The sequence below is a fragment of the Antechinus flavipes genome, chromosome 6 (assembly GCF_016432865.1).
Source record: "Antechinus flavipes isolate AdamAnt ecotype Samford, QLD, Australia chromosome 6, AdamAnt_v2, whole genome shotgun sequence".
Lineage (NCBI taxonomy): Eukaryota > Metazoa > Chordata > Mammalia > Dasyuromorphia > Dasyuridae > Antechinus > Antechinus flavipes.
The window spans coordinates 104,906,008-104,920,481 of record NC_067403.1 but is presented as its reverse complement, the minus strand read 5'-3'; the positions used below and the strand labels follow the sequence as shown (position 1 = coordinate 104,920,481).

General features: G+C 33.4%; 1 protein-coding gene across 2 annotated transcripts in view; it reads right to left on the bottom strand.

The window, feature by feature from the left end:
* GALNTL6 (polypeptide N-acetylgalactosaminyltransferase like 6) overlaps positions 1-14,474 on the bottom strand; it is a 1,500,784-nt gene that overhangs the window by 972,510 nt on the left and 513,800 nt on the right. For both annotated transcript variants that reach the window (XM_051964041.1, XM_051964042.1), the window contains exon 2: positions 11,378-11,486. In XM_051964041.1, coding sequence (XP_051820001.1) covers positions 11,378-11,486 — 109 coding nt within the window. The remainder of the gene's footprint in view (positions 1-11,377; positions 11,487-14,474) is intronic.

Sequence of the window (14,474 nt, the reverse complement as noted above, 5' to 3'; positions counted from 1 at the left end):
CCACATGAACATTTGGGGTAGCTTTTCTAATTTTGAACATCTCGTGTTTATTTTGAGCTAATTCAATTCTTTGCTCATAAAACACAGCACTTCCTCTGATGAGGGCATGGCCTTGTGCCAGTGTTTCCCATGTCATACAATGGATTCTAAGGTTCTTGAGTATCTTTTTATCACTTTTTCTGACTATCTATTGAACACTTGCCCTGTGTAAGTTTCTTATAAAATATTTTTTTGGCAAATATACATTTAACATTTAAACAATGTGGCAAGCCCAATGAAGTTGTGTTCTCTGCAGTAGAGCTAGAATGTTTGGCAGTTTTGTTTGAGAAAGGACCTCAGTATCTGGTGTCTTATCCTGACAAATGATCTTCAGAATCTTCCTAAAACAATTCAAAATCTAGCAAAACTGAAAGAAGAACAGCTCTTATTGCAAGAGAACTCAGCAGGTATCACATCCTAATAGCAACTCTGAGTGAAACAAGGCTGGCAAATGAAGACCAGCAGGAGCTGAATATGCATTTTTCTGGAATGACTGCGATGAAAGAGAGTGCCGTGAAGCTGGTGTAGATTTTGTAATCAAAACTAATCTAGTAAACAAGCTCCTATGCCTTCCAAAAGGAGCCTGCAAATGACAGGCTCATGACAATGTGATTGCCATTTGCAGGAAAATGTCATGGTACCATCATCAGTACCTATGCTTCCACCATGACAAACCCTGTTGAGATCAAAGAAAAATTTTATGAAAACCTGGAGACCCTTGATCATCAATGTGCCAAAAATGGTGACAATTCTGGGTGACTTTAATGATAGAATAGGATCAGACTACCAGACACAGCAGGGAGTTCTTGGGAGGAATGGAGTTGGAAAAAGCAACAGCAATGGTCAATTAGTATTGAAGACTTGTGCATCTCATGACCTTCTCATCACCAATATTTTATTCCATTTACCTAAATGCAATAAAACTTAGTGTATGCACCCTCACATCAAACACTGGCATGTAATAGACTATGTATTTTATGCACATAGTTTATGAAGTATTGAAATATTGTTCTCCTTTAGAGTTCTATCTTGGAATATCTCCCAGATTTAATTTCTTGGGACATTTCTGATGAAAGCAAATTGAATTTGTTGGGAGTAAAGCAAATATGACAGATGGTCAGGGTTATGATTTAGTTAAAGCATTCAAATATATTGTTGAATAAAGTTAGTGTAGCAATTAGTGTCATGCAAACTTGCCCTTGGGAAATTCTTACTTCCATGACATGAGGTACAGTGAGGTTTAGAGACAAATAGCTAGGTTGAATTATTTTGTAAAAACCTTATTCTTTTGTATCTTTCAATACACTATATTCACTGATTGCAGCTTTAAAAATCTCAGGAGACACCAATTCATTGCTATTTTCATATTGTCAGATTGGTAGAATTTTCCCTAGATATTTCTCACTGGAAGCTGATTTCTGCTAAATTTTGTTCTATTATTAGGAAGAAAAAAAAAGATAAGACTCAACAGAGTGCAGTTATTTCACTCTTACTTTCTGTTTGCATTACTACAATGTCAATCAAAGGGAAAGATTTCATTAAAAGTTAATTTTTAAGGGTTTTTATTTATTTCATAAAATGTTCTCAATAATATGTAAAATATTTTAACAATTAAAAAATATTGAATTTCAAATTCATTTCCTCCAGGCCCTGCCTACTACTCTTTGAGAAGGCAAGCAATTCGATAGCAATTATACCTGTGAAGTCATGCAAAACTTATTTCCATATTAGCCAAGGTACAAAAAAAAAGTGCATAAACAAAATAAAACAAAAAAATATAAGCTTTTAAAAAAGTATTCTTCAATCTGAACTGAAGTTAATCAGTTCTCTCTTTGGAGATGCATGGCATTGTCCTTCATGACTTGAATCACTGTCTTGATTAGAGTAAAGAAGTCTTTTATAGTTGATCATCTTTGTAGTATTGCTGTTACTATAAAAATTCTTCTGCTTCTGCTCATTTAACTTTTCAGGAGTTAATATAAGTTTTTTTCCTGAAAACATTTTGTTTGATATTTTTTATGGCATATTAGAATTCTATCACAATCATAATCCACAAGTTCTTCAGCCATTCCCCAATTGATAGGTACCTTCTCAATTTCCAATTTTTTGTCACCATAAAAAGCTGCTATAAATGTTTTTGTATCAATAGGTCTTTTTCCTCTATGTCCATATTGCTGAGTCAAAGAGAATAAACAATTTTAGATCCTTTTGACCATAGGTCCAAGACATACTAGTTTACAGTACCACCAATAATTCATTACTGTCTCAATTTTTCCATATCATTTCTAGAATTTGCTATTTTCCTATTGTGTCATGTTAGCCATTCTGATAAGTGTGAGGTGGTATTTAAGAGTTGTTTTAACATTTCCATTTCTCTAATGAGTAGTAACTTAGCACATTTTTTTGTGTGATTTTTGGTAGCTTTGATTCTTCTTTTGAAAACTGCCTGTTCATATTAGTTGGCCTTTTATCAACTGGAGGATAGGTTGTATTTTTATCAATTTGGCTCAGTTCCATTAAATATTTGAGAAACAAGGCCTTTATCGGAGAAACCTGCTGTTTCAATTTTCCCAAATTTCATGTTTTCTTGCTAATTTTTATGCATTAAGTTTTATTTGTTCAAAAGTTATTTTACTTGATGCTATCAAAAATATTTATCTTATTATATCCCATGATCCTTTCTACCGCTTGTTTTTTTTCATAAATTCTTCCCTTATGCAGAGATCTAACAGGTGCATTTCTACATGCTCCTCTAATATACTTATGATACCAAGCTTTATATTTAAGTAATTTACCTGTTTTGTTCTTATCTTCATACTTGGTGTGAAAAGTTAGTTTTTGCCTAGTTTCTACTAAACTGTTTTCAATTTTTTTTTTCAGAAATTTTTGTCAAAAGTTGAGTTCTTATCTTTAAAGCTGGGATGTTTGGATTTATCAAATGATAGACTATTGTTTATTAAGTATCTAAACTTCTCCATTTATCCACCACTCTATTATGTATCAAATAGAGTGGTGAATAAATGGAGAAGTTTAAATCCATATATATATGCATACATACATATTGCATACATATATTTATATATACACATATATATAGATAGATAAATACTCTTGATATTCTTGACCTTTTATTCTTCTAGATGCATTTTTCTTTTCTAGTTATGTTTCTTTTGAAGTTTGATTGATAAGGAACAGAATAAGTAAATTAACTGAGGTAGAGTTTTCATTTTTATATATATTGGTGCTAGGACAGAAATTTCTGGTAATTTCTGATCTTTCAACAGGTTTATTTACCATCTCCTTAGAGCTTCCAATGTAGCTGGTGCTTTTGTCACTACTACCTTGTCCTGCCCACTCATGTTTTAGCTATATAGGAACTAGGCTAACTTCCATAAGTCAATTAATTTCAATTTAATGAATAATAGTGAAAAGCATTTTGATTGCTCTTGCCCAATTTGACCTCTGCCTAAAAAATCTTTTGGTGAAAATTGTTAAAAGGACATTATGATAATGGTAAATTATTAGTAATTATTAATAAGCAACAAACAGGGAGACCCTTATCATCAATGTGCCAATGTACAGTTGCCAGTTTATCATATTTATGTCAAAAGTTATATCATAAAATAAATGATCACTAGGGAGGGTCTTAGAAAGGAATAGAAAATATCAGATCTAAAATTGCAAGCAACTCTAGATCCTTTCTTTTCCAACTTCCTTCTATAATTTAAAGGAAGAAATGACCAGAGAAATGGTCAAACATATAGAAAACTTATAAAAATAGAATAACAGTGAAACACAGTTACTGTCAAAAACAAAATTCAAATGTGAATTTTTTAGCCCTAAATTGAACACTATCTAACTATTTTAAACTTCTATTTATTAAGGTCAAAAAAGTTCCTGCTCATCACTAAAATGTGATACTTTTAAAAAGTAATGGCATTTTAATTTTTCAAATATATGCAAAGGCAGTTTTAAATATTCCCCTTTACAAAATCTTGTATTCCAAATTTTACTCCATCTCTTCTCCCCTCCCCACTTCCCAAGACAGTGAGCAATCCGGTATAAGTTAAACATGTGTAGTTTTTCTAAATATGTTTCCATATTTATCATGCTGCACAAGAAAAATCAGATCAAAGGGGAAAAAATGTGAAAGGTAAAAAAGTAATAAAACAACAACAATAACAAAAGGTGAGAATACTATGGTTTGATCCAAATTCAGTTTTCATAGTTTCCTCTCTGGATGTGAATGGCATTTTCCATAACCAGTCTATTGGAATCACCTAGAATTACCTCATTGTTAAAAAAGAGCCAAGTTCATCACAGTTGATCATCATATAATTTTGTTGTTAGTGTGTATAATGTTCTCTTGGTTCTGCTTACTTCACTTAGCATCAGTTCATACAAGTCTTTCCAGGCTTTTCTGAAATGTGATCATCATAAAATGTGCTACTTCCAAGCCTATTTATTGTTTATGATTAACCAAGAAGTATTTATTAACCAGGTGCTCCATTCAACACTTGAGATAACAAGATTTTAAAAAATCAGTCTCTGACTGAACTCCAGGAGCTCAAATTCTACAAAAGATGATAAAATCACCCAAAATGAGTATATAAAAATCATGTATAAAAGAAATACATAGTGTTTTTTGGGGGAGGAATGGGCAGCAGTAATCTAAGATATTAGGAAAAAACATCATGTAGAAGGAAGTATCTGAGTAGAATTTTGGAGAATAAAAGATTTTTATTAGACAATGAAGAGGAAATGTATTTTAAATATCCAGGAAAAACAATGCAAAGGTTGAGAGAAGGAAAATGGAGTTGTGTGTGAGGAATAGCAAGAAGGTTCCTATAACAGAACTATAATGTATTGAGAAGGGAATAGTATATAAAAAGGCTGAAAAGGTAGATTGAAGGGTTTTTAAAACCAAGCAGAAGCATTTATGTTTGATCAGAGAGGCAACAGGGAACCACTGGACTTTATTCAACAGGGAAGTGGTATGCTCAGACCTATGCAAAAGATGGACTGGAGTGGCAAGAGAGATTTGAGGCAGAAAGTCCAATAAAAGGTCTATTACAGGAACAGCTAGTTAGTGCAGTGAATAAAGCACCAGCCCGGAAGTCAGGATGACCTGAATTCAAATTTGACCTCAAATAAGACTCTGTGTGACCCTGGACAAGTCACTTAACCCCAATTGCCTCAGCAAAAAAGAAAAAAAAAAGAATCTATTACAATTATCCATTTGACTAGAAACATAAAGTAGTGAATATGTAAATAAAGAAAAAACACAGATGAAAGAAATATTGTGGTATTAGATATATATTTTTGGCAACTGATTAGCTATGTGGGGTGAGAGAGAGGGAGAGGCCAAGAATAACGTGAATGTTACAAACTTGTAATAGTTGGAGGAAAAAAAACACTATTTCACTGAGCAGAAATAGAAAACTTTTGAAGGACTAGGCTTTAGGGATAAGATGATGAGTTCTCTTTGGGGGAATGTTTGATGCCTCTAGCAATTAGATATAACTAGAGTTTAGAAGAGAGATTTAAGATGATGGTAATTAAACCAATTTGAGTTGATGAGTTCACCACATGAGAATAAAGAGAATAAAAATGGACCAAGAATCTCCAGCTATTTCACAGGAGAAATGCTATGGATGGTAAATTGAGAAATGAGATAATGAAGTGGTTAGGTAGGTAGGAGAACAAGGAGACAAATGTATCATAAAAGTTCAGAGAGGGAAGAGTAAGCAAGAGAGAAGGTCCACAGTGACTAATGCTAAAGAGAGGTGCCAAAAGAAGAGCTTTGAGAAAAAGGCCATTAGTTTTAGCGATTAAAGGATCATTGGTAACTTTGATTTCAATTGCATATTGAGATCAAAAACTTCAATGCAAAAGATTGAGAAGTGGAATGACTGTCTTTGAGAGAACAGAGAAATATGAAATATGATAAACATCTCTATTCTCTCTCAAGTTTTATGAGCTTCAATATTTCAATATAAATTAGAGATTAGTTATATAAATCAATTTTATACAGCAATGCTTTTTTAAAAGGAATTTTAAAATTCCTTTAAGAATAAAACAGCAATTGTATCACCAAAGAATTTAAAAATGCTTTTGCTGAACACCATGTTCTTATCGACTAACAAATCCTATACAAGAGGCTTTCAGAGCACATTCTATCAATCACAAGTCATCTTTTATTAAAAAAAAAAACCACAAATTTTTGTTAAGTATCTGTTATGTGTAAAGTAGGATAGGCCCTGAGGAAGATGACAAGATTAATAATAAAAAATGCTTACCCTCAAGGATTTTAAAACCTAGCAGTTTTTGCTTTATTTTATTTTTAGTATTTTATGTTTCCCCAAAAAATAGATGAGATAAAAACTAAAATGTCTAGTGTATCAATAAAATAATTTTAAGATTTTTAATATTGCATATTCTTTGACCAAAAATCTGACCTAGATAAAGCAACACACATCATTTGCATATATGAATCGAAAGGGGTGCTTTCCCCAAGGGTGCTTTCTATTTTTCATTAACTACAGACAGAGTGTGATATGTAGAATGGTTAAGCATTATAAGTATGTAGAAAACTATCTTGAGAATGAAATTAATAAAACCTTTCTCTTCCCTAACAAAAAAATTCCAAGCAATTTTTGATATTAAAAATATCATGAATGCTGGATCTGATTCTAGTTTTGTGGTTGCCCTTAGTAGGTGCATGATAAATGTTTCTTGATTGGATAATTCTCTTTTCTCTTTGTTAGTGGGAAAGGAAAATGAAGAACTATTCAAAGTGTTTCACCTAACATCTCTTCTTGAACCTGCCATATGTTAGTCCAGTTAAGTCAATAAGCATTTTATTTATTTATTTTGCTAAGTACTAATAATATAAAGAAAGGCAAAATCAGTCCTTGCCTACAAGGATTTCACATTCCAATGTGGGAGACAACATGCAACTACCTACATAATATATATGTGCACACATACAAGTACCAAATAATATATACAGGTTAAAATAAAGGTAATCTCAGAGGGCTGGTTCTAGGTTAAAGAAGAATCTGGGAAGGTTTCTTGCACAAAGTATAATTTTATGTAACATTTGAAAGAAGCAAGGTATGACAGGAGGTAGAGACAAGCCACTGAAAACAAGGTAGAAAAGGAAAAGAAGACAAGAATTAGTGTTTCATACATTGTTTTCCTGTATCCACCAAAAAATGGATGCAAAGATTTTGTTACATTTTACAGCCTAAATAATACACCTAGTAAATGTTAGTACGAATCTTGGACAAAATCCAAACCTTTTGTCATCTATTAACTAAAATTTGCAAGGAAACAAAAACGCAAGGAAGCTAAGGGTTAAGGACATCTATAACTAACCCATCTCACAACCATCTCAAAAGCTGAGAAAAGAAGTTTAGTACTTTTGAAATGTTTTATCCCTTTCACATCTGATTAAGGTCTCCTGGGTTCTATTTCATTTTTAATATGTGAGATTTTGATCTTAGTGAAGTTGAAGAGAGAGGTAAGATAAGGATCCCATGTGAAGAAATTACCTCAGATAGCTTTCCTTTGTGAAGCAGTAGGATACTGTCACTGAGACTAACAGCCTGGAGGGTTTTTTCCCCAAAGATGAAAGTGATTAACCTTGAAATTCTATTATTGGTCCCACTGATCTTCTACTACCCTCTATCTCAGGCACTATCTATTGGGAGAGGATGGCACAGGGCAAGGAAGAACAGGGACAGGCAAGTTGAATTTTAAAAGGGCAGTTTTGGGTAGAAACTATGAATAGTCTAGTCTTAATGTTTATCTATGTGTGTGTATGGAGATAACATACTGGGAATAGGCAGAGAAATGAAGAGAAAAAATACAAAAAAAGAAGGCATTGAGGGAAAGACTGAAAAATTATCAAAGTCTTTCTATATTTGCATTTTCACTGAAGGGCAGGGTTATAGTTACTCCTATAAAATGCTTTTAAAAGTATTTATAATTTTGTCCTTTATCTTATTTATTATTTCAAAATGAACATAACCAAAAACCATATATTGAATTTCATTAATTGTACTAGCAATTGGATTGCTATTGGATTCTGAATAAAAGATGGGTTTAAATCCTGGTTTTTCCACTTATTTGTGTGATTTCAGGTGAGCTTCATGTCTATAGTTCATTATTTCTTAACTTTGTAATCTTGTTCCCAATCTCCCCACTCTACAGATATTGCTTTGTAAAGAATTACCAACAAAATTCACTCCTCTGTGATTTCCAATAATTACAGAAGACTCTGTATTTGCAATGGAGTCTAAATTTAGATGGGAAAAATGTTTCTTATTTTCATGTGAAACTTTAATTTACCAGACACATATATGTGTATATGTATAAATATAAATATGTAAGTATGTATGTATATAATACATACATTGTATAGTATACAATATATAATGAATAGTATATTAAAGAGAGAGAAAAACTGAAGAATGGATCCCTGAGATACTGATAGAGATCAGTTTAGCTCCCATGGTCCCATCCTCTGTGGAAGTTCTTGTAGAAATACAAGTTATATCAACCCTGAGACCCACTCTCAGTAGGGCTCTGGGCAATCTCACCTTACCATGTTTGGTCAGAAATCCCAGTAATATCCCTGATAATAAATTCTTCCTACAAATTTACTTATGGCCCATCCCATGAAGACTGCCCTCCTTTGACTCAGTCTCTCAAGGCACTTTGCCCTCTGGTGTCTTTCTCTTTACCCCTTCCCAATGCCATGTGGTATCTCCCCTAACTCTATTAAGCTTCTCAATCCCACTTTTCCTACTCATACTTAACTCTTTTAGGATGTTATGTTCCTTTTAGTATTTTGCCTGCCAGCTAAGGGCATGCCCCAATCTCATGGGATACTCCTTTCTCACTGTAAAATTTCTGAGAAGCAGTTTATGGTCTTAACCCAATTGTCAAGAGAGTATACGACATGATTAAACAAATGAAGGAATCTCTAATATAATCTAAGTCCTTCATTTTACAGATGACACAACGAGCATAATGTGCTTGCAAGTTGCCCATAAAAACTGAGATTAAATAACAGTTCTTCTGATTGTATATTAGTTCAACTCCAGAAAGACATGATAGCAATTCATATTACAGAAACCCAATCAACCTATTAGCCAGGAATCCATAATCCTAGATTGTGACCCACAGACTTCAGTTGACAATGAATTCAACATATCCAATAGTGTCACATGCCTGAAAAGAAAGGTTGATAGAATCTCACATTATATCTAAAAAGAGGAATAAATAATCTCACTATGTGCCCATGGTAAAGTCATTTGTGGCATTTGGTTAGTCCCTGATTTATAACTGCCCAACAATATGTTTTTATATTTTGCATAGTCATCCCAAAACAGGAATCCTCAATAAATGTTGACAACTCCTTTCCTTTCAGTTGCTAAAGGTTAACAGAGATCCCTTTCCCCTTAATCTACTGCCACCGAGGAGTCCTCAGGGGGCCAGTTCATTGTCCCTCAGACTGTTGGAGGGCTGGACTATAGTAAAAACAAAAACAAAGTTTTGTGGGCCTTTAAATAAAGAATCTTCAAAGCCCTGGTGAGGGGGATAAACATCCTCAGCTGCCGCATCTGGTCCATGGGCCGTAATTTGAGAACCCCTGATCCTAGAATGTGTATTCTATCTATTCACCAGCCTATTCCAGAAGCCAATCCATTGTCAAGTCTCATGTTAGCCAATATTTTAAAAAACCTGCTATGTGCAAGGCACTGTACTAAATACAAAAATGTCAAATTATGTTGTTGTCCTCACATCCTTACATTCTTTCTATCAAAGGCAGTATAACTGTAACCTTCAGGTTAAAATTAAAGTAACTGGGGGAAGGCTTCAATGGATTTTCCCAAGGATACACAGACAGTTAGTAGTAAAAGTAAGATTAAAAGCAAATTCCAAAGTCTTTTGACTCCAGAGGCTCTGATTTTGCCACTATACTTAGTATAGAAATTGATAATATGGATGCAGACAACGGAGAGTGTAGGGTAATTTGAGCATTGCTGCACAATGCACTGATAAAGATGAATTTAGCTCCCATGGTTCCACCTTTTGGGGAGGTCCTCCAGTTAGAAATACAAGTTATGTCAAACTCCTGAGACCCACTCTCTGTAGGGATCTAGGCAGTCTCACCTTGCCATATTTTGTCAGAAATCCCAATCATGTCCCTGATATTAAATTCTCCCTATAAATTTACTTGTGTACCATCCCATGGATGCTTTCAATTCTGATATATTATTGATTATATCACCTTGCTTCCTAAAAAATAATAATAAATAAATCATTATGGAGACCTTCATATTACACTGTACTTTCAGAGACAACAAATGGCAGAATCTATGGGGAAATGGCTTCAGAGTCAGGAAATCTTTAAGACCTACTCCTATCACACACTGTTGTTTAACCTCTTCATGCTATGGGCAACTAGTAAAATTATCAGTTGCAGAGCAAGGGATTATCTGCATTGATAGAAGAAGTCTCCTCACTGGGATGTCACCAAAAACACAGATCTAATTAAGAGAAATGATTTAGAGAAATGTACTGTATAAAGAAACCTTGACTTGGAATAATAATATTGATGAGATCTCCTAAATTTAGTTGTGTGAATTTCAGTTAAACACCTTGACTTTCTGGGCATCAAAGTTCTTATTTGTAAAGGGCTAGCATAGTGTCAATGCAGTTTAGTAGCATGGTGGATAGAATAATGGATAGCATGGGTCTGTGTGAAGGAGATAACATCTTTCTGAGTTTAAATCTGAACTCAGGCACTTATTAGTCGGGTAACTCTAGTCAAGTCATTTTTTTATTTGCCTCAGTTTCCTCATCAGTCAAATGAGCTGGAAAAGAAATGACAAATTATTTTAGTATCTTTGCTATTAAAATTCCAAATGGAATCACGAAGAGTTGGGAATGACTGAAAATGACTGAACAAAAAGAACAACACAGTTTCTGAAACATAACAGATATTTAATAAATGTTAGTTAATGAATTGATTGAAAAGATTGGACCATATAGCTTCTGAGGTTCATTCATATTCTATCATTCTGAAATATTATAGACATACAAATTATCAAAACTTTGTGGCAAATATCCCATAACTATTTCTATACTTATTTATCACAACTCTCTGAGACTTCAACAAGTCTATTTCCATCTGTCATTGGATTTGACTATTCTCTTAAGACATATCTCAATGTATGCCAGATGACTACTGGATTAGTTAACCTTAAAGTGGAGGGAAAAAAGGAATAACTAACACAACATTTTGGCTCACTCAATTTCATACCTGAACGCAGAGCATCTTTGTGAATGCTTCCGTAGTCATGCCAATCTTTTCTTTTCAAACCATCTGTCCAGGTATCAAGCTGCCCATCTCCTAGGCTCAGTGGAAATGTCTGTGGAAAAGCAAAAATATTTAGGGCATGAAATGAAGAATTTGTGATAAATTATCCATTTGATGCCTTTTGAAAATATTCAGTACTCCATGTGTATTAAAATGAAATACTACTGTCAGTGAAAATGATAATTTATTTTTAATGAATTTGCTTCCAATAACAATGTTCCTCAGTATCTACTCAATTACATCTTAAAAGTCAATTGTTTCTTCTAACCTTTTTAAAGTATAATTTGTGTCATTTCTTAAAAAAAGAAACCATTATTTTACTTTTTGAATTTATGAATTCTTTTATTAGTGCTGTTCTGTCATTTCAATCATATCCAAATCTAGATACCATTATTTGAAGTTTTCTTGACAAAGATACATTCTATAGTACATTCTACTGAGGGATTATATATACTATATAACATGTATACATATGAATAAATACCAAAAATATAGAAAGTAATACAAAACATTTTCAAGAGGGTGAGAGTATTAATAGCTTGAGAATAAGAAAAAGTCTCAGAAGGTAGAAATAAGCTATGCTTTGAAGGGTGTTGAGAAAAAGATAAGGAGGGGATGCATTGGAAAACCACTTATTCAAAGGCAAAGAGATAGAAGATATACTACTGCATATTGTTGTTGTTTGCCCTTCTTCTTGAAGAGGACCATCACATTAGGGAGATCATGCTGTGACATGCAAGTAAATTGGATTTGAATGATGGAGGGCTGTGCAAAATCACCTACCTCATTTTCCCCTCCAAAGCTATCTGGGTCCAGTGACCAGATACAGATTAAGATGAGTGGAGGTGGCCCTGGATGAAATAGGAGACCTTTGCCTTTAAGCTAAAATCTGCAATAGGTCTCAGTTTGACTGAGATCACATGCAAACAGGTATTAAATCTTAGCTCTCTTTAGCATTTAAAATTACATGTTTTGGACTGTAATCACAAAAAATTTATTCTGACACTCCATTGTCATATGGATATAATCCTATGTTGTCAAGGACTATGCCAGAGAAAGGTTTTGTACATGGAGAAGAACTAGTAGGCTAGTTGACTCCAATGGTGAATATAAGAACAATAATATAAAACAAGACTGGAACAATGATGGGAGCTAAATTTTCTTCTCTGTATGTCAAGGATTATACTAAGCACCAATGACACAAATATAAAACAATAACAAAAATATAAAATCAAGGAGTATTATGTTTGCAAGTACTTATATTCCAGTAGGAGGAGGGAACATATAGAAAGGAATGAGAGCAAAGAATGAAGTCAAAGGAATAGTGAATGGAATCATAGTATACCAGCTGGTATGTCTTCCCAATAGCCATGATTATTTTTTAATAGTGATGAGATTAGTTTTCAGAGCAAAAAATAAAAGGCAGGAAAGAGAAGTATGGGGAAAAAAGGTCTTAATTTTTTTAATTGATTTTCTACATATACTTCCTATGTCTATTCTATGCACAAGATAATTTTTTCACTGACCAGAAGAAAACTAAAAATATTTTTATCACAACAGAAACAAATATGAAATTATTCATTCCCACACAATCACACATTTTAAAGAGTAATCAGGGTAAATAAAAAAAAATAGAAAACAATGTAAATCTAAACTACATTTTCCCCAAATCTTTCTTTCTTCTCTCAATGTATTCATTCTATGGGAAAAGAACCTCCATCACACCTAATTTTAATCTGAGGGTCATCTGTCTGAGACTAGCCCCAATTTAAGCTGTTTATTTAGAAATGTTTATATGTTATATTTCCTATTAGAGTGAGTTCCTCAAGAGCAAGGGATGTTTTTTTTTTCTTCCTTTCTTTATGTTCTTATCACAGGAGCTTCTCCAGTCATCTATATCTTGCCATTGGTCCCAAATGACCTCATCAAAGAAAATGAAGAATCTGGCTTTGTACAGCCCTCTCTCACTTCAATACATTTGCATGTCATGGCCTCACCTCTCTGATTGGTTTTCCTCAAAAATGAAGGAGAAATCATGACCTATGCTAGTCGGAGTAGAAGCTGCCCCTCTGGGGACCCAACTAAGAATTGGTCATTTGAACAAAACAGCTTCTTTGTTGTTGTTGTTTTTTTTTCTTTCATCTTCCCTCTTTAAATATAAGATATCATATCCTTACTTGGGGTAATCTGCCTAAAGGAATATAAATTTAATCACTGAAATCTCACAAACATATCCTTTCTTTTTAAATTTTCTTTTTTTTCTTCTTTTCTTAAAATTTTCTTTCTTAAAACATGCTTTAAACCTAAATCACTCTGGCTATAGACCAGCAACTACCAGGCCAAGCCAGATTGGTCATTGTTTGGGTTCTGATTGACTCAGAGTGAATGTGATAGTAATGTTTTTGTTTTGGTTAGAAATCCTGAGCATCTTTTCTTCTTAGACAAAGAGATAGAGATTAGATAGATATGAGACATATCTATGTTACAAAGATATATCTATTTCTGTAATATTATGTAGATATCTATAATATTTATTTATTTTTCTGTTTATTTTCATTAGGTAAAAAGAGATCATTCTCAGCCTCATTTCTCATTGAGCCTTAATCACTGAGTGGACTGACTCATTTAATATAACTTAGAACTGTGAAAGAACTTAATTTCAAATGGTCAAAGTGTTCCATAGCATCCAAGGCCATCTCCAGTCAGTCCATTCTACATCTTGCCACTGGAACCAGGGAGTTCTAAAGGAGAAAGTGAGGTTGCTGACTGTGCAGCAACCTCTCACTTACATGTCATAGAATCATCTCCTTGATAATATTTTCCTCTTTAAAAATGGAGAAACAAAAAGAAGCATTCCCATCTTTTAGCATAGTGCCTGGCACTCAATAGGCTTAAGTGCTTTAACTTATCAAGTTAAGCACTTGCTCATTGATATTGTTTCATTAAAATGTAGAGAGTTCTCAAAGTCTACAGAAGGAAATACTTGCTTTCAAATGTATCATCAGATTTTGAACTAAGGTCTGAGATGGATGGAGTGTCC